Source organism: Heteronotia binoei, chromosome 10 (assembly GCF_032191835.1).
Source record: "Heteronotia binoei isolate CCM8104 ecotype False Entrance Well chromosome 10, APGP_CSIRO_Hbin_v1, whole genome shotgun sequence".
Classification (NCBI taxonomy): Eukaryota; Metazoa; Chordata; class Lepidosauria; order Squamata; family Gekkonidae; genus Heteronotia; species Heteronotia binoei.
In genome coordinates, this window is record NC_083232.1 from 11,344,731 (window position 1) to 11,372,723 (window position 27,993).

General features: G+C 48.1%; 1 protein-coding gene across 1 annotated transcript in view; it reads left to right on the top strand.

Moving 5' to 3' along the window:
• LOC132578344 (corticotropin-releasing factor receptor 2-like) overlaps nt 1-27,993 on the top strand; it is a 212,922-nt gene that overhangs the window by 70,480 nt on the left and 114,449 nt on the right. Inside the window, exons 3-4 of the mRNA XM_060248288.1 lie at nt 6,943-7,028; nt 16,677-16,783. Coding sequence (XP_060104271.1) covers nt 6,943-7,028; nt 16,677-16,783 — 193 coding nt within the window. The remainder of the gene's footprint in view (nt 1-6,942; nt 7,029-16,676; nt 16,784-27,993) is intronic.

The following is a 27,993-nucleotide window of genomic DNA, read 5'->3' on the forward strand; positions in this document are numbered from 1 at the left end:
AAATCCATCCAGTGAAAAATTCAATGTGTCAGTGGAGGAAGAAAAGAATAATAATGTCTGGTGGAGTTCCCCCCCCCGCCCCCCCGCAATAAACTCATTAGACAAATGACCACCGACGTTCAGGACAGCTTGTTCGGGAAAAACGGTGGCTAGGGACGATGGGATGTGGGAGAAAGTTCTAGTCTTTCTTTTACTTTGGCTTTATAATGGCACATCTCTCCGGGTCTTCTGATTTATGCCAAGGTCCCTGACAGAAAATGAGGCTCCTTTTTCAATCTTTTCGAAAGAACTTCCCTCAGAAGGCCAATTCACCTTTTCCGTAGCAGCACCTCACTGGTGGAATTCTCTTCCCCTTGAGGCTTGTACTTTCTTTTCCTTTAGGGCCAGGCTGAAATGTTTCACCTTAGAAAAGAGATGACTGGGGGGGGGGGGGGGAGAGATGGGAACATGGTAGAGCTGGGGTGTCAAACATGTGGCCCAAGGGCCAAATGAGGCCCCCGGAGGGCTCATATCAGGCCCCTGAGCAACTATTTCTTGTCTGCTTCCTTCTGCATAACAGCTTGCTTTGCAAGGCTTGCTCAATTGCACAGGAGCTACAGAGCAAAAACGCTTAGGAGCTACAAAGCCAGTTTGGTGAGGAGAGCCAGTTTGGTGTAGTGGTTAAGTGTGCGGACTCTTATCTGGGAGAATCGGGTTTGATTCCCCACTCCTCCACTTGCACCTGCTATCATGGCCTTGGGTCAGCCATAGCTCTGGCAGAAGTTGTCCTTGAAAGGGCAGCTGCTGTGAGAGCCCTCTCCAGCCCCACCCACCTCACAGGGTGTCTGTTGTGGGGGAGGAAGGGAAAGGAGATTGTGAGCCGCTCTGAGACTCTCCGGAGTGGAGGGCGGGATATAAATCCAGTATCTTCTTCTACCTCACAGGGTGTCTGTTGTGGGGGAGGAAGGGAAAGGAGATTGTGAGCCGCTCTGAGACTCTTCGGAGTGGAGGGCGGGATATAAATCCAATATCTTTATCTACCTCACAGGGTGTCTGTTGTGGGGGAGGAAGGGAAAGGAGATTGTGAGCCGCTCTGAGACTCTTCGGAGTGGAGGGCGAGATATAAATCCAATATCTTTATCTACCTCACAGGGTGTCTGTTGTGGAGGAGGAAGGGAAAGGAGATTGTGAGCCGCTCTGAGACTCTTCGGAGTGGAGGGCGGGATATAAATCCAATATCTTCATCTACCTCACAGGGTATCTGTTGTGGGAGGGGGAGGAAGATAAAGGAGATTGTGAGCCGCTCTGAGACTCTTCGGAGTGGAGGGTGGGATATAAATCCAATATCTTCATTTACCTCACAGGGTGTCTGTTGTGGGAGGGGGAGAAGGTAAAGGAGATTGTGAGCTGCTCTGAGACGCTTCGGAGTGGAGGGCGGGATATAAATCCAATATCTTTATCTACCTCACAGGGTGTCTGTTGTGGGGGAGGAAGGGAAAGGAGATTGTGAGCCGCTCTGAGACTCTTCAGAGTGGAGGGCGGGATATAAATCCAATATCTTTATCTACCTCACAGGGTGTCTGTTGTGGGGGAGGAAGGGAAAGGAGATTGTGAGCCGCTCTGAGACTCTTCGGAGTGGAGGGCGGGATATAAATCCAATATCTTCTTCTTCTTCCTCCCCCTCCTGGTCCCCTGGGGAAGGAGGGAAAGAGCCAGTGTAAAGCTTCCTTTGCTCATCTCCCTGGATCTCGTGGAAGAAACACAAAGAAAGCATCTTTAAGACCAACATGCTAATGTTTTAAGTATGTTTTAAGTTTTTTAAAAAACTCTCTCATCATATTTGTGTCCTTTGAAAAGTTTATATCTCTGCTACCTTATTTTAAATAGGTACACATATGGCCCAACCTAGCCCAGCCCAGCCCAGCCTGACAAGGTCTCATTTAGGTCAGATTCTCATAACCCGTGAGTTCGACACCCCTGGTTATAAAATTATACATGAGATGGAGAGATCTGACAAAGTAGTTGGTGCAAAAAGGATCTTGGGGTCTCATACACTGACCATGAGTCAGCAGTGTAATGCTGCGGCTAAAAAGGCAAATACAGTTTGGGGCTGCATCAACAGAAGTCTACTGTCCAGATCACATGAAGTGATGGTATCGCTTTCCTCTGCTCCGGTTAGACCTCACCTAGAGTATGGTGTTCAGTTTTGGGCACCACAATTTAAGAAAGATATAGGCAAGTTGGAACATACGCCGAGGAGGGCAATGAAGATAGTGAGAGGTCTGGAGACCAAGTTCTATGAGGAAAGGTTGAAGGAGCTGGGTATGTTTACCCTGGAGAGGAGATGACTGGGAGGTGATGCGATCCCCATCTTCAAGTTTGAAGGGTTGTCATATAGGGGATGGTGCGGGGTTGTTTCCTGTTGCCTGGACCAGAACCAGCTGGTTGAAATAAATCAAAAGAGTTTTCAACTAAACACGAGGAAGAACTTCCTGACAGAGCAGTTCCTCAGCGGAACAGGCTGCCTTGGGAGGTGGTGGTGGGCTCTCCTTCTTTGGAGGCTTTCAGTCTTGATGGCCATCGGACAGCAAAGCTGATCCTGTGAACTTGGGCAGATCATGAGAGGGCGGGCAGAAAGAGGTACTTGTGATTTTCCTGCATTGTGCAGGGGGTTGGACTAGATGACCCTCAAGATCCCTTCCATCTCTTTTTTTTTCTCCCTCTCCCAAAATACTAGAATATGAGGGCATCCGGTGAAACTGACGGGCAGTAGGTTCATGACGGACAAAAGGAAACACTGCTTTACACTGAGAGTGATTAAAATGTGGAATTTGCTGCCAGAGAATGTAGCGATGGCCACAGGAATAAAAAGTTTTCAAAGGGAATTAGGTAGATTCATGGAAGGGAGGTCAATCAATGGCTATTAGCCATGGTGATTAAATAGAGCCTCCCTGTTCAGATGCAGTGAGTCTCTGAATCCCAGAGCCAGGAGGCAACAACAGGGGAAGGCCTTAGCCACTGTGGTGTCTTGTTGGCTGCCCAGAGGAACTGGTTGGCCACTGTGTGGGACAGGATGCTGGACTAGATGGACCCTCATTGGTCTGATCCAGCAGGGCCCTTCTGATGTCCTTATGAGGTGAAGGCCTCAGCCTCCCTGCCCTGTTGTTGGACCTCCAGAGGAACTGGTTGGCCACTGTCTGAGACAGGAAGATGGACTAGATGGACCCTCACTGGTCTGATCCAGCAGGGCCCTTCTGATGTCCTTATTAGGTGAAGGCCTCAGCCTCCCTGCCCTGTTGTTGGCCCTCCAGAGGAACTGCTTGGGCACTGTGTGGGACAGGATGCTGGACTAGATGGACCATTGGTCTGATCCAGCAGGGCTCTTCTGATGCTCTTCTCAGGGGAAGGCCTAAGCCTCCCTGCCCTGTTGTTGGCCCTCCAGAGGAACTGTTTGGCCACTGTGTGAGACAGGATGCTGGACTAGATGGACCACTGCTCTGATCCAGCAGGGCCCTTCTGATGTCCTTATTAGGTGAAGGCCTCAGCCTCCCTGCCCTGTTGTTGGCCCTCCAGAGGAACTGCTTGGGCACTGTGTGGGACAGGATGCTGGACTAGATAGACCACTGGTCTGATCCAGCAGGGCTCTTCTGATGTTCTTATGAAGGCCTCGGCCTCCATGCCCTGTTGTTGGCCCTCCAAAGGAATTGATTGGCCACTCTGTGGGACGGGATGCTGGGCAAGATGGACCCTCACTGGTCTGATCCAGTGGGGCCCTTCTGATGTCATTATTAGGTGAAGGCCTCAGCCTCTCTGCCCTGTTGTTGGACCTCCAGAGGAACTGGTTGGCCACTGTGTGAGGCAGGATGATGGACTAGATGGACCACTGCTCTGATCCAGCAGGGCCCTTCTGATGCCCTTATTAGGTGAAGGCCTCAGCCTCTCTGCCCTGTTGTCAATTCTCCAGAGGAACTGCTTGGGCACTGTGTAGGACATGATGCTGGACTAGATGGACCACTGCTCTGATCCAGCAGGGTGCTTCTGATGTTCTTATGAAGGCCTTGGCCTCCATGCCCTGTTGTTGGCCCTCCAAAGGAATTGATTGGCCACTCTGTGGGACGGGGTGCTGGACAAGAGGGACCCTCATTGGTCTGACCCAGCAAGGCTGCTTCAGACCTAACACGGCTGCCCACCTGGATCTATCTTCCTCCTGGACATATTGCCAAGAAGCTCTGCTAGCACAGTTCAAATTGCCAAGAAGCTCTGCTAGCACAGTTGTCTGTATTTACATCTTTCCCTAGAGAAGGAGGCCTGTGATTGAGAAGCTTCAGCATGAAAACACGGCATCATCTTAAGAACACAAGAAGAGCCCTGCAGGATCAGACCAGTGAGGGTCCATCCGGTCCAGCAGCCCGTCTCACACAGTGGCCAACCAGTTCCCCTGGAGGGCCAACAACAGCGCAGAGAGGCCGAGGCCTTCCCCTGATGTTGCCTCCTGGCTCTGGGATTCAGAAACTTAGCGTCTCTGAACATGGAGGTTCCCCTCAGCCACCACGGCTAGTAGCAATTAATAGATTTATCCTCCATGAATCTATCTAATCCCCTTTTAAAATCGTTTATTCCTGTCACCATGGCTACATCCTGTTGGCAGGGTGCAAAGTCATATAGGCTGGCCTCCAAAGCTGCCATTTTCTGTGGGGGGGGGCTGTTCTCTGTGGTCTGGAGGTCACTAGTGACTCCTGGACCTCCCCAGGCCTTGCCTGGAGGTTGAGGTCGCAACGCAGAAAGTCCACAATGAAGAGACAAGCTCTATACATATCCAGTGTCCAAGAAGGCGCTGTATGGTTCCTTCAGTGAAAATGAAGTACGATGCTATTATGCCGGTATGATTCCTTCTGCAAACATACAGAGTGCTGTGTGACGTTGCGACACGCTTCCGGTTCCTTAGCGCGTTTCCGTAGCCTTCGTCTGACACGCTTATTTCCAATATCTGGAACATGTGGAATTCACTGCCACAGGCGGTGGCGGCGGCCACAAGCATAGCCACATTCAAGAGGGGTTTAGATAAAAATATGGAGCAGAGGTCCATCAGTGGCTATTAGCCACAGTGTGTGTGTGTATATGTATATGTATATATATAAATTTTTTGCCACTGTGTGACACAGAGTGTTGGACTGGATGGGCCATCGGCCTGATCTAACATGGCTTCTCTTATGTTCTTATGTGACACAGAGTGTTGGACTGGATGGGCCATTGGCCTGATCCAACATGGCTTCTCTTATGTGACACAGAGTGTTGGACTGGATGGGCCACTGGCCTGATCCAACATGGCTTCTCTTATGTTCTTATGTGACACAGAGTGTTGGACTGGATGGGCCATTGGCCTGATCCAACATGGCTTCTCTTATGTTCTTATGTGGCTCAGAGTGTTGGACTGGATGGGCCATCGGCCTGATCCAACATGGCTTCTCTTATGTTCTTAAGTGACACAGAGTGTTGGACTGGATGGGCCATTGGCCTGATCCAACATGGCTTCTCTTATGTTCTTATGTGACTCAGAGTGTTGGACTGGATGGGCCATCGGCCTGATCCAACATGGCTTCTCTTATGTTCTTATGTGACACAGAGTGTTGGACTGGATGGGCCATTGGCCTGATCCAACATGGCTTCTCTTATGTTCTTATGTGACTCAGAGTGTTGGACTGGATGGGCCACTGGCCTGATCCAACATGGCTTCTCTTATGTTCTTATGTGACACAGAGTGTTGGACTGGATGGGCCACTGGCCTGATCCAACATGGCTTCTCTTATGTTCTTATGTGACTCAGAGTGTTGGACTGGATGGGCCACTGGCCTGATCCAACATGGCTTCTCTTATGTTCTTATGTGACTCAGAGTGTTGGACTGGATGGGCTATCGGCCTGATCTAACATGGCTTCTCTTATGTTCTTATGTGACACAGAGTGTTGGACTGGATGGGCTATCGGCCTGATCCAACATGGCTTCTCTTATGTTCTTATGTGACTCAGAGTGTTGGACTGGATGGGCTATCGGCCTGATCTAACATGGCTTCTCTTATGTTCTTATGTGACACAGAGTGTTGGACTGGATGGGCTATCGGCCTGATCCAACATGGCTTCTCTTATGTTCTTATGTGACACAGAGTGTTGGACTGGAGGGGCCATTGGCCTGATCCAACATGGCTTCTCTTATGTTCTTATGTGACACAGAGTGTTGGACTGGATGGGCCACTGGCCTGATCCAACATGGCTTCTCTTATGTTCTTATGTGACTCAGAGTGTTGGACTGGATGGGCTATCGGCCTGATCTAACATGGCTTCTCTTATGTTCTTAACCAATGCTCAGTTAATCTTGCCTGGAGGTTGGCAACCCTCTCTGAAATGCTTGCTGAATGTCTGCCGCGCTTCACCGTGGCTTTGGGCCAGGAACTGCGTCTGGCATCCAAGAGGGGAACGTGTAGTGTTGTGTATACGAACTGATGTTGTTATATTGTAATGGTGTTCCTGCCTGACTGAACTTGGGAACTCGGGAACAAGGGGCGGGAGGATCCAAATCCGTGCTGCCCTGCTCCAATCACGGCCCCCCTGCTGGTTTGAATGGTCCAATGGCGTCCTTGCGTGGGAACCTTGATCCGTATATAACCCCGCTGGCCCAGCTCTGCAGTCTTTGAGTTCAGTCCTTGCCGTGCTGTACTTAATAAAAGAGCTATAATTGCTACCACCTTGCTTCTTCCTTGCGTTGAACCCACTATATTATATGTAGAATTATTCCAGTGTTGGTTTTGCACAGTTTACTTTACACACCGCCCTGGGAGGAAGTTCACTCTGCTACCCGCTTGGGTTGAAGACAGAAGAAGTTATTCAGACTTAATGTTTTAGGCTGGCTTATCGCGTGGGCGTCCTTGTCCTTCTTTCACTAATGGAGTTTGTTTTTTTGTTCCCCTCAGGAAACGCGTATCGGGAGTGCCTGAGTAATGGGACTTGGGCCATCAAGGTGAATTACTCCCAGTGTGAGCCGATTCTGGATGATGAGGTCGGTATTTCTTCTCCGCATGCCTTTTTTCTTTTGCCTGCCAAGTTCTGCAAATCTCAAAAGGAGATCATTTGGCTCCTTCCCGGCATGTCGAACATGCTGGCATGTTCATTTCATGACTTGCTGGCGGGCCATTGCATTGCAGTGTTGTGTTCAAGTTCTGCTCTCCATAGCTCCTCCTCGACTTGCTGAAAAATAGAGCTAAATAGGGATAAAAAGAGGGAAGGCTGCCGTTGCCTGCTCTAGGCGGAGGAATACCTCGAGATTTTTTTGGGGGGGGGGGCGAGGCTGGAGGGGGAGGGGCTTGAAAAGGGGAGGGATCTCAGCAGGGCTCAAAAATATCATTGACTCCGCCCTCTAAAGCAGAGGTGCCAATCTAGCTTAACGCATAGAATAAACGTCAGATGTTTGAGAGCCGCAAGAGAAGAACGTCAGATATTTGAGGACCACTAGACAGGAAGGAAGGAAGGAAGGAAGGAAAGAAGGAAGGAAGGAGGGAAGGAAGGAAGGAAGGAAGGAAGGAAGGAAGGAAGGAAGGAAGGAAGGAAGGAAGGAAGGAAGGAAGGAAGGAAGGAAGGAAGGAAGGAATTCACTGCCACAGGAGGTGGTGGCAGCTACAAGCATAGCCAGCTTCAAGAGGTGATTGGATAAATACATGGAGCAGAGGTCCATCAGTGGCCGTTAGCCACAGTGTATTGTTGGAACTCTCTGTCTGGAGCAAGTGATGCTCTGTATCCTTGGTGCTTGGAAGGGGCAACAGGGTGAGGGCTTCTGGTGTCCTGGCCCCACTGATGGACCTCCTGATGGCACCTAGGTTTTTTGGCCACTGTGTGACACAGAGTGTTGGACTGGATAGGCCATTGGCCTTGATCCCACATGGCTTCTCTTATGTTCTTAAGGAGAGGAAATAGATGGAGGGGAGGGAGAGGTGGAAAGCAAGCAACTTTATTTGCATTCTCTAAGCTGCTAGCTGACCTGGCTTGGAGAAGTGATGTAAAGAGACATGCTTTCTCCAAGCCAACCAATGGGGTGGTGGGGTCTTCGAGAGCCACACAATATTTGTGAACGAGCCACGTGTGACTCCCAAGCCACAGTTTGGCCACCCCTGCCTTACAGCAAGCCCCTTATGCTCACCCTCCCACTTCCGCCATCTGTCATGCCTTAACACTGGGACAGTATACAGGGGCAGAATCCGCAGCCTCTGTCATCTGGCAATAAAAATAATGACTGGTTGCTCACAGACTGAATCAGAGCGCTGGATGAGCCGGTTTCAGCCCACAGGCCGTATGTTTGACACCCCTGGGTTGAAGCTTCCCCCACCCCCCACACCTTTTCCTCCTTGATGATGCTAGCCTGACAGCTCAATTTGCAAAAAGGAAAAAAACAAAGTGAACCCAGAAGGAATTCGTCGAAATGACAGAGACCTAAGTTGAGAACGGAAGCTGGCTGTGGTAGGAGACGCCTTACAGCTCAGTAGTCTCCGGAGATGATGTGGCGTAGTGTTTGAGGGCCGGAGAAGAAGAAGATGAAGTAGATGAAGAAGAAGAAGAACGTAGATTTATACCGCGCCCTTCTCTCTGAATCAGAGTCTCAGAGTGACTTACAATCTCCTATATCTTCTCCCCCCACAACGGACACCCTGTGAGGTGCGTGGGGCTGAGAGAGCTCTCACAGCAGCTGCCCTTTCAAGGACAGCTCTGCGAGAGCTATGGCTAATCCAAGGCCATTCCAGCAGCTCCAAGTGGAGGAGTGGGGTATCGATCCCGGTTCTCCCAGATAAGAGTCTGCACACTTAACCACTACAGCAAATTGGCTCTCTTGATGGAAGGTGTTCCATCAAGAAATGAAGTTCTGGGACCGCGATGCAAACTGAAAACTTAGGGTACCCAATGAAGACCGATTCCCCACTCACCTTGTTCCGCCCTCCATTCAGAGTCTCAGAGGGGCTCACAATTTCTTTATCTTCCTCCCCCGCAACAGACATCCTGTGAGGTGGGTGGGGCTGGAGAGGGCTCTCACAGCAGCTGCCCTTTCAAGGACAGAGTCTCAGTACAGCTCACAATCTCCTTTACCTTCCTCCCCCACAACAGACACCCTGTGAGGTGGGTGGGGCTGAGAGGGCTCTCACAGCAGCTGCCCTTTCAAGGACAACCTCTGCCAGAGCTATGGCTGACCCAAGGCCATTCCAGCAGGTGCAAGTGAAGGAGTGGGGAATCAAACCCGGTTCTCCCAGATAAGAGTCCGCACACTTAACCACTACACCAAACTGGCTCTCCAGAGTCTCAGAGCACCACACAATCTCATATGAACATATGAACATATGAAGCTGCCTTATACTGAATCAGACCCTCGGTCCATCAAAGTCAGTATTGTCTTCTCAGACTGGCAGCGGCTCTCCAGGGTCTCAAGCTGAGGTTTTTCACACCTATTTGCCTGGACCCTTTTTTGGAGATGCCAGGGATTGAACCTGGGACGTTCTGCTTCCCAAGCAGATGCTCTACCACTGAGCCACTGTCCCTCCCATCTCCTTTCCCTTCCTCCCCCACAACAGACACCCTGTGAGGTGGGTGGGGCTGAGAGAGCTCTCACAGCAGCTATGGCTGACCCAAGGCCATTCCAGCAGGTGCAAGTGGAGGAGTGGGGAATCAAACCCGGTTCTCCCAGATAAGAGTCCGCACACTTCACCACTACACCAAACTGCGGCAGGGAGGGATGGGATGTCCCAGTGTGCTGTGAAGCTGGCTGACTCCCTTTGTCCAGTCTCTTTCTCTCTCAAATAAGCACATCGTACTCTCTCTCTCAACTGGCCTGTCTTACAGATAAAATTGCCAAGCAATACCGGGGAATCAGCAGTAGGGCTCTGGGCAGGGGTGTGGGGGCAGGGAGGGACAAGTGACATATGCAGCTGAAGGAATCACTGGAAACATAGAGTTCCCAGCAATTTCTATGGGTAGCTCTAGGAATGAATGGGAAGGGACAACTGGTAGCTCTAGGAATGACTGGGAACTCTATGGCAGCTGGAAACAGAAGTGAGGGGGCAGGGAATCACAATTGCAGATTTTTTTAAAAACTTAAAACATGCTTAAAACATTAGCACTCATTGGTCTTAAAGGTGCTTTCTTTGTATTTCTCCCATGGGATCCAGGGAACTGGGCAAAGGAAGCTCTGGCTCTTTCCTTCCTCCCCCAGAGGACCAGGAGGGGGGAGGAGCCTCAGCCAAGAGAAGGAAGAGAGGCTTGGCTCAGGAGCTCTGCTGTGTGATTGAGAGAGCCTGACAAAGCAAGCTGTCCCTCCCTCCCTTCCTCCCCAAGAGAGGAGTCTCAGCCAATAGAGAAAACAGAGGCTTTCCTCTTGTGTGATTGAGCAAGCCTTGCAAAGCAAGCTGTTATGCAGAAGGAAGCAAGAGAGAGAGAGAGAAGAAAGCAGACAAGAGCCAGTTGTTCAGGGGCCTGATAGAAGCCTTCCAGGGGCCTGATTCGGCCCCTGGGCCATATGTTTGACACCCTTGGTTTAGATCTCCCCCAAGGCCCTTATCTGTAGGATAACAATAAAGGTAACATGCTCACCAGTAAGACAAATTCAGTGGAAGAAACTTAATGTACCATCTTTGGGGACAAACCCTGGCATTCTAAGAGGAGCCTTCGTTCCCTTTGCCTGGTTTTTCGGCCCCTCTTCTCAACATGGCAACAACACCGGTCAAAGAGTTTTTCCACCACCACCAGAGGATTGCCCATGGTGTTCTGTTGCTTCTTAAGCTTTGTGTAGCAGGAGAGCCCCGTGGTGTCTTTAGCCTGGAAAAGACACAAATTCTGAATCATGTGAAGCTGTTAAGCTGTGTAACATTGTTAATCAGGACCCCAAAAGGAAACTATATACAAACTTGTTTTTGAAAGTGTTTGGGATGAGTATATGAAGTAGAATTTTTCTGGAAAGAAATATACCTTACCTGAGGAAGGACCGCGGACTGAAATGTGCTTTAACATCCAGAAACCACGTAGTGGAGAATTATAACGTTTTTTGAGGCTGCTTTTCAAGAATATATTCCTCTGAAGACAACAGGGGACGATATTACAAGACTGCTTGAGAGAAGAGACCGCGTGGTTGGAAGGGCTTCGTTGCATATAGGGTTTGTATAATAGGAATTGTGTCAGTATTTGTTGAATATAATTTTTGTACAATATATTTTTGTAGCGTCATTGAACACAGTTGTTTCGGGGTTTTGCATTTCAGCAAGGTACAACCTGAACCGGCACCAAAAATGGTCCCTGAAGCCCTTGGGGTTTACGAGGCATTCACGGTTTCATTTGCGAGGTTCTTTCCAGGCTTACCGAAGTGCTCGATAAATGTTAAAGGAGAAGGAATATTCCCCAAATGCATCACGATTCAAATACCCTAAAAGAAAGGCTGTGTTTATGACCAGCCGTTCCCTCTTAATCCCGGTCTTGATTAAAGCTCAAATTTGTTCCCTTCAAATGACCTTTTATTGCTATTTCTTATTGCCCATTTATTAATCTCAGCGGGCTTCCGGGCTGACCTATCCGTAAACGTAAAATAAAAGTCTGGGTTTATTTATGGTTCTCCCCCCCCCCTCCACCCCACCCAAAGTCTTCTCTTATTAAATTTTGACATCTGCAGTTGGTCCTTCCTGCATCCAGAATAAAAGAACCTCTTCTCTTCTAGGATGCGCTGAGAGCCAGGGTGGTGTAGTGGTTAGAGCAGGGGCGCCAGACTCATTTGCTATGAGGGCCGTTTCTGATATAAATGAGATCTTGGTGGGCCGGGCCATGTCGAGTTGGGCCATGTATACCAATTTAAGATTAGGTAGCAAAGATGTAAGGAAGGCCAAGTGCGGAAGAAGAGATGCTTTTGAGCTGTGGTGCTGGAGAAGACTCTTGAGAGTCCCTTGAACTGCAAGAAGATCCAGTCAATCAGACCTCAGGGAAATCGACCCACACTGTTCCCTGGAAGGTCAGATGCTGAAGCTGAAGCTCAAATACTTTGGCCACCCAATGAGAAGGGAGCACTCCCTGGAGAAGACCCTGATGCTGGGAAAGACAGAAAGCAAAAGAAGAAAAAGACAAAAGAGGAGATGGCTGGACAGTGTTACTGATGTAACAAACATGAATTTGAGCAGACTTTGGAGGATGGTAGAAGACAGGAGGGCCTGGCGTGACTTTGTCCGTGGGGTCGCAAAGAGTCGGACTCGACTGTGCAGCTGAACAACAACAAAGCAGAAATGTAAACTTTATAAAGGGCACAGACAAACACAATTGAATTTTAAAAACCCTTAAAACATTCTTAAAATGTTAGCACCCATTGGTCTTAAAGGTGCTTTCTTTGTTTTTCTCCCATGGGATCCAGGGAACAGGGCAAAGGAAGCTCTGGCTCTTTCCTTCCTTCCCCAGGAGACTGGGGGGTGGGGGGGGTGGGCTCAGCTGATAGAAGGAAGAGAGGCTTGGCTCAGTAGCTCTGTTGTCCGATTGAGAGAGCCTGGAAAAACGAGCTCTGCCTTACCCCCTTCCTCCCCAAGGGAGGCGCCTCAGCCAATGGAGAAAATAGAGGTTTTGCACTGTAGCTCCTGTGTGATTGAGTAAACCTTGCAAAGCAAGCTGTGTTGCAGAAGGAAGCAAGAGAGAGAGAGAAGGAAGCAGATGACAGCCAGTTGCTCGGGGGCCTCATTCAGCCCCCAGACCACATGTCTGACACCCTGCTCTTGTCTCCCCACAACTGGAACCATCGCTAAGGCCCCCAACCCCCTAAAGCAATTTTTCGATTGGCTCGGAAACATTTCCATTTTATTTACAAAATGCAGAACCAAAGACCTTTCCAGAAGACTGTTCGGTAAGCACCGAACGCATCGCCCTTGCTTTCCCGTCTCATTTTTAACTTTTATGCAGAACGGTAATTAAACACACATTAGAAAAAGGAAATCAACAATTAACTGTGAATTAAAATTGTAATTACCTATCCAAGGCCTGGCAGAAGGGTGTCATGCGAGTGCAGCTTCCCCTGGCAATGCACCCCTTGAGGGTGACTTGCACTTTCTAGAATTATCAGTGCATTTCCTGAGGGGACTGGGTTGCCTTGCCGCAGAGAGAGACGGAGGACATAGCGGCTAAGAGACTTGAGTTGGGGTTAGCAAAGATCCGTTTGGATCTTGTGTCTGCTGTGAAGTCCGTTGGTGGCCTTAGATGAGGCATTGAAGCCCCTCCATTGGCAATACAAGGCACAATTCTGTCATCCTGCATTACTAGGTCGTCGTGAGGGTTAGTGTGAGAATAGATGTGAAATGCTTCCTCGTGTATGCTAACTATAGGCAGGGCTTTTTTTCCTAGAAAAAGGCCAGCTGGTTCTTGTTTGCATAGTAGGTCACACCCTCGATGTCACCATTGTTTCACACAGGGCTTTTTCATGGGAAAAGGCCAGCAGGAACTCATTTGCATATTAGGTCACACCATTTTTCACAGAGGGCTTTTTTGTAGGAAAAAAGCCCAGCAAGAACTCATTTGCCTATTAGGTCACACCCCCTGGTGCCACCATTTCCCGCAGATGACTTTTTTTAAGGGAAAAAGCCCAGCAAGAACTCATTTGCCTATTAGGTCACACCCCCTGGTGCCACTATTTTCCACAGATGACTTTTTTTTAGGAAAAGAGCCCAGCTGGTACTCATTTGCCTATTAGGCCACACCCCCTGGTGCCACCATTTTCCGCAGAGGGCTTTTTTTTAAAGAAAAAAGCCCAGCAGGAACTCATTTGCCTATTAGGCCACACCCCCTGGTGCCACCATTTTTCGCAGAGGGCTTTTTTAAAAGAAAAAAGCCCAGATGGTACTCATTTGCCTGTTAGGCCACACCCCCTGGTGCCACCATTTTTCGCAGAGGGCTTTTTTAAAGGAAAAAAGCCCAGCAGGAACTCATTTGCCTATTAGGCCACACCCCCTCACACCAAGCCAGCTGGAACTGTGTTCCTGCCCCCCCCCCAAAAGCCCAGGTTTTGGGTCATGCAAGCAGAAACTCGCAGGTGGGGCATTGGTTGGCACCGAAATGAAATTATAGAAAAGTTTAATACTCATCAGAGTTCTGCTTCTGACAATTAAGTCGGCACTGCTCGAAGGTGTAATGTAGCCCAGGGTCTAAGGGATTAAGCTTCCATTCAGAAGGTTCTCAGTTCAAATTTCACATATCCCACAAAATCCTTACCTTAGCTGCTTTGGGTCCTTTTATTCGGGGTGGGGTGGGGTGTGTGTGGAATTGGGATGAAATTGTTTTACATTGAAATACATCAGTTGTGGTGTAGTCCTAAGTAGAGTTAAAGGATAGTGCTGCAAGGAGCCAAACCTTTCAGCCTCAGCCCTCCCTCCAGTGCCCCCAGGCATGAGGAGAATCAGAGGGCGGCGTGGCTTTTCATAAGAACAAAAGCGTAGCCATGTTGGATCAGGCCAATGGCCCATCCAGTCACACACATCGGCCAAAACCCAGGTGCCAGGAGGTCCATCAGCGGGGCCAGAACTCCAAAAGCCCTCCCACTGTTGCCCCTCAAGCACCAAGAAGATAGAGCATCACTGCCCCAGACAGACCATTCCATCTATAACGTGTGGCTAAGAACATCAGAGAAGCCATGTTTGATCAGGCCAATTGCCCATCCACTCCAACACTCTGTGTCACACAGTGGCCAAAAAACCCAGGTGCCATCAGGAGGTCCATCAGTGGGGCCAGAACTCCAGAAGCCCCCCACACACACTGTTGCCCCCCCCCCAAACACCAAGAATCCAGAGTGTCGCTGCCCCGGATAGAGTGTTTCATTTATAAGTTTTCCTCCTGTTCTGCCCTGCTGTAGTGTTGCGAATGCTCCTTCTCCTTTTAAAACTGTAGGAGTCCCCTTTTCCCACACTGACCACTGCTTCTTGGAATGCCTTTTGGAACATGAGCAAACCTAGTCCGATTTCCCACTCGCCTTATGCCGCTCTGACGCTCCTCTTCTCAGCGGGGTTTCCCTCTGATTTTGCACTATCTGCCCCGGCGCTTCAACTAGCGTCAGCTTTTTCATGCAGCAAACAGAAACCTCTAAAAACCAGTTTCTGTTTGCTGTATGAAAAAACTGACGCTAGTTGAAGCCCCGGGGCAGATAGTGTGAAATAAGAGGGAAGCCCCACTGGAAGAGGAGCATCAGAGTGGCGTACGGCGAGTGGGAAATCTGCCCTAGTTCTTCTGGAAGGAGCCAATTCCTGATACAGCAGCAACATTCAAGAAAAAGTATAACTCTTATTGATATAATTAATCTCATTTGTTTTAAGCATCACATATGGAAATTTCTCTTCCTTCCTTCCTTCCTTCCTTCCTTCCTTCCTTCCTTCCTTCCTTCCTTTCTTCCTTTTTCCTTCCTTCTTTCTTTCTTTCTTTCTTTCTTCCTTCCCTCCCTCCCTCCCTCCTTCCTTCCTTCCTTCCTTCCTTCCTTCCTTCCTTCCTTCCTTCCTTCCTTCTTTCTTTCTTTCTTTCTTTCTTTCTTTCTTCTTTCCTTCCTTTCTTTCTTCCTCCTTCCTTCTTTCTTTCTTTTTTCCTTCTTCCTTCCTTCCTTCCATCCTTCCTTCCCCTCTCTCTCTCTCTCTCTCTCTCTCTTTCTTTCTTTCTTTCTCCTTCCTTCCTTCTTCCTTCCTTCCTTCCCTCCCTCCCTCCTTCCTTCTTTCTTTCTTTCTTTCTTCTTTCCTTCCTTTCTTTCTTCCTCCTTCCTTCCTTCCTTCTTTCTTTCTTTCTTTTTTCCTTCTTCCTTCCTTCCTTCCATCCTTCCTTTCCCCCTCTCTCTCTCTCTCTCTCTTTCTTTCTTTCTTTCTTTCTTTCTTTCTTTCTTTCTTTCTTTCTTTCTTTCTTTCTTTCTTTCTTTCTTTCTCCTTCCTTCTTTCTTTCTTCCTTCCTTCCTTCCCTCCCTCCCTCCCTCCTTCCTTCCTTCCTTCCTTCCTTCCTTCCTTCTTTCTTTCTTTCTTTCTTCTTTCCTTCCTTTCTTTCTTCCTCCTTCCTTCCTTCTTTCTTTCTTTCTTTTTTCCTTCTTCCTTCCTTCCTTCCATCCTTCCTTCCCCCTCTTTCTTTCTTTCTTTCTTTCTCTCTCTCTCTCTCTCTCTCTCTCTTTCTTTCTTTCTTTCTTTCTTTCTTCCTTCCTTCTTTCTTTCTTTCTTTCTTTCTCCTTCTTTCCTTCCTTCCTTCCTTCCTTCTTTCTTTCTTTCTTTCTTTCTTTCTTTCTTTCTTTCTTTCTTTCTTTCTTTCTTTCTTTCTTTCTTCTTCTCCTTCCTTCCTTCTTCCTTCCTTCCTTCCTTCCCTCCCTCCCTCCTTCCTTCTTCTTCTTTCTTTCTTTCTTTCTTTCTTTCTTTCTTTCTTCCTCCTTCCTTCCTTCCTTCCTTCCTTCCTTCCTTCCTTCCTTCCTTCCTTCCTTCCTTCCTTCTTTATGCCTCTAACCATCTCTGTTTCCACTTCCTGGACAGTGGAAGCCAGCGGATCTATAAATGCCGAACCCTTGAGCCTGTTAACGATTGCATAAATTCGCTGAGCGTCAACTGCCACTTCCTAACCCAATTAGCTGTCCCCTCATGCCTCTGCTTATAGATTCGAGATGACCTGATTGTGTTACTCCCCCCCCCCCTTCTCTCTTTGCGACCTCCAGACGAAGCCCATTTTCCATTACAAGGTTGCTCTGATCATCAACTACCTGGGGCACTGCATCTCCGTGGGCGCACTCGTTGTGGCCTTTCTGCTCTTCTTGTGTTTGAGGTGAGTCCGTCCATCTTTTGTTACATTAATTGCTTCAGAGGGGTAGCTCATTGCCCTGTTTTGGAACAAGACCCTCTTGCTCAACCACATCCAAGTTCAGTGAGCCTTCTCAAGAGCCTTGAGAGCCAGTTTGGTGTAGTGGTTAAGTGCGTGGACTCTTCTCTGGGAGAACCGGATTTGTTTCCCCACTCCTCCACTTGCACCTGCTGGAATGGCTTTGTGTCGGCCATAGCTCTAGCAAAGTTGTCCTTGAAAGGGCAGCTTCTGTCAGAGCTCTCTCAGCCCCACCTACCTCACAGGGTGTCCGTTGCGGGGGAGGAAGATAAAGGAGATTGTGAGCCGCTCTGAGATTCGGAGTGGGGGGGGGGCGGGATATAAATCCAATGTCTTCTTCTTCTGCTTCAACAAGAGCAAAGGATAGTGAGGAAAGGGAAAAATATCTCTCCTAGCTTTTGTGTACTGGTGACTCAAGGCCTGCTGTTTTCGTGCACCCAAACTGGGCCAAGGCATGGAGTCCGGTCCAGCATCCACAGAAGCTTATTTTCCCTGGTAAGAGCCAGTTTTGAACAGCGAAACTGAGAGGAGGTTGAGGAGTTAAAGCCCTCTCTCCCTTTCCTGCACAGCTCCAAAGCAAACCAAGGCTGCTAGAGATGTACAGACTGTTGTCTTTGGGACAGAGCTTTTGCCGCTTGCCCCGCTCCCCTTTCCCTTCCTCGTATATTACTTTATAGCTTACAGGTCTTGAATTTGATTGAGTCCCCAGCTTGCTGGAGGTAAAGCATAGGTGACTGGGGAAGGCAATGGCAAACCGCTTCGTAGCAACAAAAAAGTCTGCCAAGAAAACGTCGTGATTTGACATCCCCCCCGTGGGTTGGTGATGACTCGTGCTTTTTATTGCTTTCTCGTAAGGGCAAAACTGTCTTTGGACATTATAGATTGATTGATTGATTGATTTAATAGAAAAGCTTTATTGGTATAAGGTTCAGGGTACAAAGGTGGTAGTACATCAGCAGATGCATAGCATATACCAATATATAGCGAGGAAGTGGAGACATACGATGTTAACCATTAAAAAACTAATTACAACAGTAGTTGGCATGACATTAATATAGCATGGTGTGAGTCATTAGGGTTTCTGCTGTCTTTTGAGACTTTATCAATAAAGGGACGCCATTTACACACAAAGTCTGAGGAAGCGGTCTGGGAGGAGCAACGAGGATCTAAGTCATAGGTGAGCTTATCTAAGACAAAATAATCCCATAGTTTCAGCCTCCATGCCTGTCTCGAGGGAGGAGCTTGTTGCTTCCAAACCAGGGCAATTGCAAATTTAGCTGCCACGAGCATATGTGAAATTAGTTCCTCCGCGTGCTCAGGAATGCGTGAGGTGCCTACAAGGTTCAGGAGAGCGTACTCCGGCGTGAAAGGTGGGGAGTGTGAGGTGAGGGCATGTACTTATAGATTTATACAATTAAAATAACTACATATAACGAAGCATATGGGTCTACAGAGGCACAGACAGGCAGGCAAGAAGAATTCCCGGCTGCACGGTGGCACCTCTGCACATGCCGTGTTTCTTCTCTGCACGCGTTTTAGCCATATCAGCATCTTTCCTTCCCAAGGGTGAGGCCAGCAAGTGTAGCCATCCTCCCTTGACTATGTGTACGTTAGATGTTATTTTGAACACTGAAACGGTATTCAGTATACAATAACAGAGGACCACAGACAATAATAGATACCCAACATTATCCATGACAACTCTGCAGATTGAAGGAGAATTAATTTGGTATTGAGAGAAGTGTGACGACGCAATGCATATATGATAGAAGAAGAAGAAGAAGATATTGGATTTATATCCCGCCCTCCACTCCGAAGAGTCTCAGAGCGGCTCACAATCTCCTTTACCTCCTCCCCCCCCCCAACAACAGACACCCTGTGAGGTAGATGAAGATATTGGATTTATATCCCGCCCTCCACTCCGAAGAGTCTCAGAGCGGCTCACAATCTCCTTTACCTTCCCCCCCCCACAACAGACACCTTGTGAGGTAGAAGAAGATATTGGATTTATATCCCGCCCTCCACTCCGAAGAGTCTCAGAGCGGCTCACAATCTCCTTTACCTCCTCCCCCCCCCCCCAACAACAGACACCCTGTGAGGTAGATGAAGATATTGGATTTATATCCCGCCCTCCACTCCGAAGAGTCTCAGAGCAGCTCACAATCTCCTTTACCTTCCTCCCCCACAACAAACACCCTGTGAGGTGGGTGGGGCTGGAGAGGGCTCTCACAGCAGCTGCCCTTTCAAGGACAACTCCTGCCAGAGCTATGGCTGACCCAAGGCCATGCTAGCAGGTGCAAGTGGAGGAGTGGGGAATCAAACCCGGTTCTCCCAGATAAGAGTCCGCACACTTCAACCACTACACCAAACTGGCTCTCCAGATAGACAACAACATCATAAAGAGTTCAGAGTCCTGTAAACATGAATCGTTCGAGCATCCGTTCAAGCAAACAGCATAGTTCTGCAACACTCCCGGGACAATACGATGCTACCCATCAGGAGGGGTAACTTGAAATCCACATATCCGAGGAATTAAGCATCCCAGTATCCAAGAAGAATCAAGTAGTCAGGAATTCAACAAGATCCAGCTCCCAGTTCATGCCGACATTTTGATATTCTTCATCAACAAAATCTCATTGTAGGATTACAATTAGAAAAATTTCCAAAGGAAGATAGGACTCTAATTTGGTACTTGCTATCAGCTGCTAGGACATTGTATGCGCAGCTTTGGAAGCAAGAAAAAATACCTGAGAAATGGGACTGGATTATGAAAGTTTTATCGTGGAGTGAAATGGACAAACTAACTAGAACACTAAGAGACTATGATTTGGAGATATTCAAAAAGGAGTGGAAGAAATTTAAAGGATATATGGAGAAAGAGTGGAATGTAAAAAGACATTGGACAATTTTTTAGCATCAATGAGGGGAAAAATATATATATATTGAATTTTGATCAGTTAATAGTACCTTTAGTATTGAACTTGAATCTATAACTTCGAGGAAGTCAACATTGGAGGGAGGGGGGATTGAAATGCCATATGGGTTAGTACTGAAATAATTAAGAAATAATTAAGATTTGTAACCATATGCTATCAATAAATTGTTAAAACACAACAAAATCTCATTGTAATCCATCAACAAAATTTTGATAGTCTTCATCAACAAAATCTCATTATAATCGGCCTCCCAGGATCTTCTGATAGTCCCCAGCCCAAGAGATGCCCATCTTGCCTCTACCAGGGTCAGGACGTTTTTAGTCCTGGCCCCAAACTGGTGGAATCAGCTCCCTATGGAGATCCAGGTCCTACCTGGCTTGCTGGCCTTTCGTACGGCCTGTAAAATGGAGCTGTTCCGCCAGGTCTTTGGATGAGGCAGCGGGCATCTATCTATTAGATCGGTTTGGCCTCCCCCTACAGCCTACTGCACTACTGTATTGTGGCACTAGTTTTGTGCTATGCCATCTAGCTTTATATTATCTGCTGAATTAACTTGTTGCACTTTACCGAATGTTGAAGCTGATTTTGTTATGATTTTATTGTGATTTTACCTCTAATTGTTGTACTCTGCTCTGAGCTCCCCAAATGCACCTATCGAGGTCCCAATTAACAAAGTTTAAAAAGACAGATATTCAGCAACGCTTTATCCAGTTGTCTATAAAGATGCGTATTATGTATTCACATTTCTTTCAATACCTAATTAATTATCGCTCAATTTGTAGTTTGTTTATTTATTTAATAATTTCCTCGTGTTGATGCCACAGTCATTGTTGTGGCTGGAATGGTATTCAGGTCGTTACCAGATCGACCTGAGATGTTTAAAGAGTGATGCCAAAGACCGAGGCCCTGAACGGATTCTTAATTTGGGGGCTGCTCTGAAACTTCGGGAGAGCTAAATAATGGAAACCGCTAACAGCAGAGATTGATCTATGAATGACTAAGATGGGAGAGACAGCTTTCACAATGGAATTGACGCATCAGATAAAATTAACAGCCCACTTCTATGAATACTAACTTCCAAGCAAGCCTTGCTGATTTCAATGAGAATCGTTCCCAGGTTTGCTGAGGACTCAACCCTCAGGGGGGAAAAACCCAAAATTATCAGAAGGAATGCAAGAAATTATTAACCACTTCCAAGATTCATGAAGATTATGATATTGGATTTATATCCCGCCCTCCACTTTAAATCTCAGAGTAGCTCACAATCTCTTTTATCTTCCTCCCCAAAACAGACACCCTGTGAGGTGGGTGGGGCTGAGAGAACTCTCCCAGAAGCTGCCCTTTCAAGGACAACTCCTATGAGAACTATGGCTGACCTAAGGCCATTCCAGCAGCTGCAAGTGGAGGAGTAGGGAATCAAACCCGGTTCTCCCAGATAAGAGTCCGCACACTTAACCACTACACCAAACTGGCTCTCATCATCATGTTTTTGAAACCTTGCAGTGGTCCAGCACTTTTTAAAACTAGCTTGTTGCCCATGTCCAGTTGAGGGAGGGTTTAATGGTATTTTTTGTACTTTCCTAATATAAAATTTATAATCAACAATAATACCAGAGCAGCCCTGCTGAATTGGAGCTATGGGTTTTTCCACACCCTCGTTTTCCTTGCTTGTAAGTTCCTGTTTCTTGGGTTAGGGGTGGGTGGGAACGGTCTGTTCCGCGGTTGTTCTTCTCCCTCTAGTGGTCCATTCGATATTACACCTATGTATGTCTGGCATTAAAACTTATCATTTCAATCTTCAGGGACATATGCAGGACGTGAATCAGTGTAATATCAAATGGACCACTAGAGGGAGCAAAACACATGTAGAACAGGACAAAACACATAAAGAAACAGGACCATATGAACATATGAGCTGCCTTATACTGAATCAGACCCTGGGTCCATCAAAGTCAGTATTGTCTACTCAGACTGGCAGCGGCTCTCCAGGGTCTCAGGTTTTTCGCACCTGTTTGCCTGGACCCTTTTTAGTTGGAGATGCCGGGGATTGAACCTGGGACCTTCTGCTTACCAAGCAGATCCTCTGCCACTGAGTCCCTCCCCATAGGAGAGTGGAGAGGACAAAGCCTGTCCCTATTGCCCTGCTGTCCCCCTCCCTCCCAAGGAAAGCAGGGCATTTTACTTTATTTTATGTACTTACCTACTCCATTATTCTTCACTGATACACCCCACAGTTACAGCATAAGACATGAGCCACGAGTGCTCATATAGGACAGATAATGGATGCACCCACATGCCAAAGATTCTCTTTTCCCCTTTTATTGCAACCATGGGTGCAGAGGCATTCACATTAGCAGTAGAGTATCCACATGGAGTTTTCCTGCTCTATCAGCTGCCATCTACCCTGCGCTTTTCTCCTGCCATGCCACTGGAGGGCATCTTTGGAAAATGGTAACTGCCATTGCACAATAGCGCTATAATGTTATAATAATAATAATTTTTATTTGTATCCCGCCCTCCCCGCCGGAGCAGGCTCCGGGCAGCTAACAGGACATGGTATACCGTGATCAATTATACAATTCACAAAAAATACAGTTAAAATACAGTTTAAAAGTTACATAAAAATTATAAAACCATAATAAATTAAAGGTGCTATATTCAGTAGGATGTCTATCCAGATGGCTAGTTGTCACATTCAGAGTTCCCTATAAGCTTGTTGGAAGAGGGTAGTTTTGCAGGCCCTGCGGAATTGATTGACGTCCCGCAGGGCTCGCACTTCCTCCGGTAGCTGATTCCACCAGTGGGGAGCCATTACTGAGAAGGCCTGCTCCCTTGTTACTTTCAGTGTGGCCTCCTTTGGTCCAGGGATTTTTAGAAGACTTTGGGAGCTGGATCTCAGTGCTCTCTGGGGAACATATGGAGAGAGGCGGTCCCTAAGGTACTGCTACAGTCACCCGGTTATTCTGAATTCCCTTTCCAGTTTGGTGTAATCAGAGGCATTCACATTGGCAGTAGAGTATCCACATGGAGTTTTCTGCTCCATCCGCTGCCATCTACCCTGCGCTCTTCTCCTGCCATGCCACTGGAGGGCATCTTTGGAAAATGGCAACTGCCATTGCACAATAGCGCTATAATGTTATAACGATCTACTGCTACAGTCGCCTGGTTATTCTGAATTCCCTTTCCAGTTTGGTGTAGTCAGAGGCATTCACATTGGCAGTTGAGCATCCACATGGAGTTTTCTGCTCTATCTGCTGCCATCTACCCTGCGCTCTTCTCCTGCCATGCCACTGGAGGGCATCTTTGGAAAATGGCAACTGCCATTGCACAATAGCGCTATAATGTTATAACGATCTACTGCTACAGTTGCCTGGTTATTCTGAATTCCCTTTCCAGTTTGGTGTAGTCAGAGGCATTCACATTGGCAGTAGAGTATCCACATGGAGTTTTCTGCTCTATCCTGCGCTTTTCTCCTGCCATGCCACTGGAGGGCATCTTTGGAAAATGGTAACTGCCATTGCACAATAGCGCTATAATGTTATAACGATCTACTTAGGGTTGCCAAGTCCAATTCAAGAAATATCTGGGGACTTTGGGGGTGGAGCCAGGAGCAAGGTTGTGACAAGCACAATTGAACTCCAAGGGAGTTCTGGCCATCATGTTTCAAGGGACTGAACATCTTTTAAATGCCTTCCTTCCATAGGAAATAATGAAGGATAGGGGCACCTTCTTTTGGGGCTCATAGAATTGGACCCCCTGGTCCAAACTTTTTGAAACTTGGGAGGTATTTTGGGGAGAGGCACTAGATGCTAAACTGAAAATTTGGTGCCTCTATCTCAAAAAACAGCCCCCCCAGAGCCCCTGATACCCACGGCTCAATTCCCCATCATTCCCTATGGGAATCGTTCATGGAGGTGCATGATGGCTCTGGGGGGCGGGGCTTCTCCCCCCAGCCTGCTGGCTGGGGGAGGGGGGAAGCCTGTAAAACCGGGGGATCCCCCTCTGGGACCTGGGGATTGAGAAGCCTAGATCTACTGCTACAGTCGCCTGGTTATTCTGAATTCCCTTTCCAGTTTGGTGTAGTCAGGGCTCTTTTTGTAGCAGGAGCTCCTTTGCATATTAGGCCATGCCCCCCTGATGTAGCCAATCCTCCAAGAGCTTACAGTAGGCACTGTACTAAGAGCCCTCTAAGCTCTTGGAGGATTAGCTACATCAAGGGGGCATGGCCTAATATGTAGAAGAGCTCCTGCTAGAAAAAGAGCCCTGGGTGTAGTGGCTAAGTGTGCGGACTCTTATCTGGGAGAACCGGGTTTGATTTCTCCACTCCTCCACTTGCAGCTGCTGGAATAGCCTTGGGTCAGCCATAGCTATCGTAAGAGTTGTCCTTGAAAGAGCAGCTTCTGGGAGAGCTCTCTTAGCCCCACCCACTTCACAGGGTGTCTGTTGTAGGGGAAGAAGATAAAGGAGATTGTAAGCTGCTCTGAGACTGATTCAGAGAGAAGGGTGGGGTATAAATCTACGGTCTTCTTCTTCTTTTTGAAAAGTCTCTAGCCCTTTTAGTTGTGAAGATGTGAAAGGAATCTGGTGGCCACGAGGGGCTAACAAGAGGAAAATGGTGCTGATATAGGATGGACCTTCAAATACACACACTTCGCACCCAAATGACTTTCTTGTGTGAATCAATTTTATTATTTTGCAATATATTTTCCACCCAAATGACTTTCTAACATGCTCGTTGCAGAGAGATCATACCAAACCAGGTTTGAGAAAGAATGTAGCGAGGCCAGAGAGAGTGTAAAAAGTGGAAGCTAAGGAAGAGAAAAAGCTCCCCAACTCTTCCTTGCTATGGTCGCACTACAGGCAAAGGCAATCTACTGGCATCCCCCTGTCCTCCACTGGCACTCCGTGGGGTGGCACGGGAAAAGTGGTGGAGACAAACAGACCCTCGCGGTGCAAGAATGTCATTTCCAGCTGGAAAACTCGAAGCGACATCATTGCATCACACAACACTCTAAGAATCCCCTGAAACTCTGGTTTTTCCATAGAGTTTTGGTGGAAATCCAGGGTGTCCTGTGACACAGTGATGTCACTTCAGGGTTTTTTTTTTTTTTGGTTCAGAAATGTCACAATGTCACATGGTTCCATTTGTACGTGTCTTCCCCCCTCCCCCCGCTAAATCCCAGTCTTTCTGCTGGTTACCAACCAAGGGGAACAACCCAAGGTCTGGCAACATTACAGAGAGAGGAAGGAGCTATGAGTAGAGACAGGATCCAGCCGGTGGAAATGTTGCCGAACTTTAGAAATCATCCGATTAGGGTGTTTTTCTTTCCAGATAATGTTCGGCCTCACCGGACGCGCCGCTTATAACTGGTGCGTGCTTTCCCAGCGAACGCAAGAGGAAATATCTCACTCTAATTTTATCATCTCTCTCCAGTGACAAATGTTCGTAACTGCTCAAATAAACATGGAAGGAGCAATTTTGCTAATTCCTTCCCAACATTACCATTTATCTCGTCTCTAATACAGCAGTGAGTTAGTGACTTCTCAGTTCATTTTTGGCTGTATAAATCCCTCCAGCTTGGCTTTTTTGACATCTGGACCAAATTGATACAGATTGCTACCTGGAATTAATGCTCTTAAATTAATACCCGTGTCCCTTCGCTTAGTGGTGCTGTACTGAGCCAGCGTAGCTCTCCGAGGCTCCTACGTAGATGCCAGAAAGCAAGTTTGCTTTGCTAAAAAAAAAACCAATTATGTTTTTTGTTTGTTTGTTCCCATAACAGTAGCAACAATGGTATTAAGACGGGGAGAAATAGACGGGTAGGAAGCGGCACTGCCAAAGAAAATTACGGGAGGATTTTGAGACGGGCTTTTAAAAACAGAATGTAATCCAAGCAACGTGAGATTACAGCTCAGAAGGCTGAGTTCATTTTGGTGGGGCGAAGAGGAATTATCCTCAATCCAGTGATCCGGAGGAAAACGCAGAGGAATTATTTATTTCTTTAACCCATTTGCACCTCCGCTTTTTCTTCCCAGTGGGACCCAAAGCAACATCCGTCATTCTCCTCTCTTAGACTGAGAGAGTGTGACCGGCCCAGGGGATACCCAGCGGGCTTCCAGGGCACAGGTAGGGATTTGAATCCAGGTCTTCCAGATAATAGTCTGACAGGGTGGAGAAATCAGGTTCCCAAGAATTTGAAAACATGAAGTGAGCTGCTAGTCCAGAGGTGGACAAAATTGTTTAACGTAAGAGCCACATAGAATAAGATGAGATAATTGAGAGCCACAAAGTAGGCAGGGAAGGAAGGAAGGAAGGAAGGAAGGAAGGAAGGAAGGAAGGAAGGAAGGAAGGAAGGAAGGAAGGAAGGAAGGAAGGAAGGAAGGAAGTCTCCGGCTACCACTCAAGAGTTTCAGAGCAGCTCACAATCTCCTTTATCTTCCTTCCCCACAACAGACACCCTGTGAGGTGGGTGGGGCTGAGAGAGCTCTCACAGCAGCTGCCCTTTCAAGGACAACCTCTGCCAGAGCTATGGCTGACCCAAGGCCATTCCAGCAGGTGCAAGTGGAGGAGTGGGGGAATCAAACCCAGTTCTCCCAGATAAGAATCCATGCACTTAACCACTACACCAAACTGGCTCTCCATTATATCCTAGGGCAGGGGTAGGGAACAGTGGCTCTCCAGATGTTTTTTGCCTACAACTCCCATCAGCCCCAGCCAGCGTGGCCAACGGCTGGGGGTGATGGGAGTTGTAGGCAAAAAAACATCCGGAGATCCACTGTTCCCTATCCCTGCCCTAGGGGGAGGGAGGGAGGGAGGGAAGGAAGGAAAATCAATGGGGAGGGAGTGCTAGAAAGAAAGCAACTTTCAGTGTATTTTCCAAGCCGCTGGCTGGCTTGTCTTGGATATGTGATTTAAAGAGAAAAATGTCTTCTCCAAGCCCGCTGACGGCATGTTGGGGGCTTTGAGAGCCCCACAATATGTGTGAAAGAGCCACATGCGGCTCCCGAGCCACAGTTTTGTAACCCCTGTGTTAGTCCTTATGACTACGACTGTACTTTTGGGAGCATGAATGACACCAAGATGGCAGCATGACAGCGACCCAAATAAGATTCCCGTGATTGGGTGAGAGTGGGGGGAGGTTACAGAAATCTTCGGAAGCCTTTGTCAGCATTGCTCGGAAGTGGGTTCTGGGATTAGACCACTACTCCAACAGCAGCAGAGCAGTCTAGCTGTGTCTTGTAGGGCTAAGGGGGCATGGCCAAGAGCTCTCCTAGAAAGACGTCGCAGCTGGGGTTGCCAGGTGACTCAGGAAATAGCTGGGGACTGTGGGGGTGGAGCCAGGAGACTTTGGGGGCGGAGCCAGGAGCAAGGGTGCGACAAGCAAAACTGAACTCCGAAGGGAGTTCTGGCCATCGCATTTAAAGGGACCGTGCTCCTTTCAAAAGCCTTCCCTCCATTGGAAATAATGGAGGGTGGCGGCACCTTCTTTTGGGGCTCACAGCATAGAACTCCCTGCTCCAAACTTTTTGAAACTTGGGGCGGGGGGGGGGGGTTGAGGAGAAGCACCAGATGCTATGCTGAACGTTCGGTGCCCTACTTCAAAACAATGCCCCCAGAGCCTCAGATACTCACAGATCGAGAGCCAGTTTGGTGTAGTGGTTAAGTGTGCGGACTCTTATCTGGGAGAACCGGGTTTGATTCCCCCACTCCTCCACTTGCACCTGCTGGAATGGCCTTGGGTCAGCCATAGCTCTCTTATCTGGGAGAACCGGGTTTGATTCCTCACTCCTCCACTTGCAGCTGCTGGAATGGCCTTGGGTCAGCCATAGCTCTCGCGGGAGTTGTCCTTGAAAGGGAAGCTGCTGTAAAAGCACTCTCAGCCCCACCCACCTCACAGGGTGTCTGTTGTGGGGGGGGGGAGGGGAGGTAAAGAAGATTGTGACCGCTCTGAGACTCTGAGATTCAGAGTATAGGGCGGGATATAAATTCAAAATCTTCTTCTTCTTCCATTATACCCTAGGGGAACCAGTCTCCGTTGGGTATCATGGAGTGCCCAGGAGAAATTCCCCCCCCCCGCCCCCAACATTCTGATAACCCTGAAGCAGACGGAAGGCCTCCAAACCAGGGGATCTTTTGCCCCCAACTGAGGACTGGCAACTCTAGTTGCAGCAGACAGATGAAGGCAGCTGCTAAGGGAGGGGGCTTGCACGGCAGCTTCT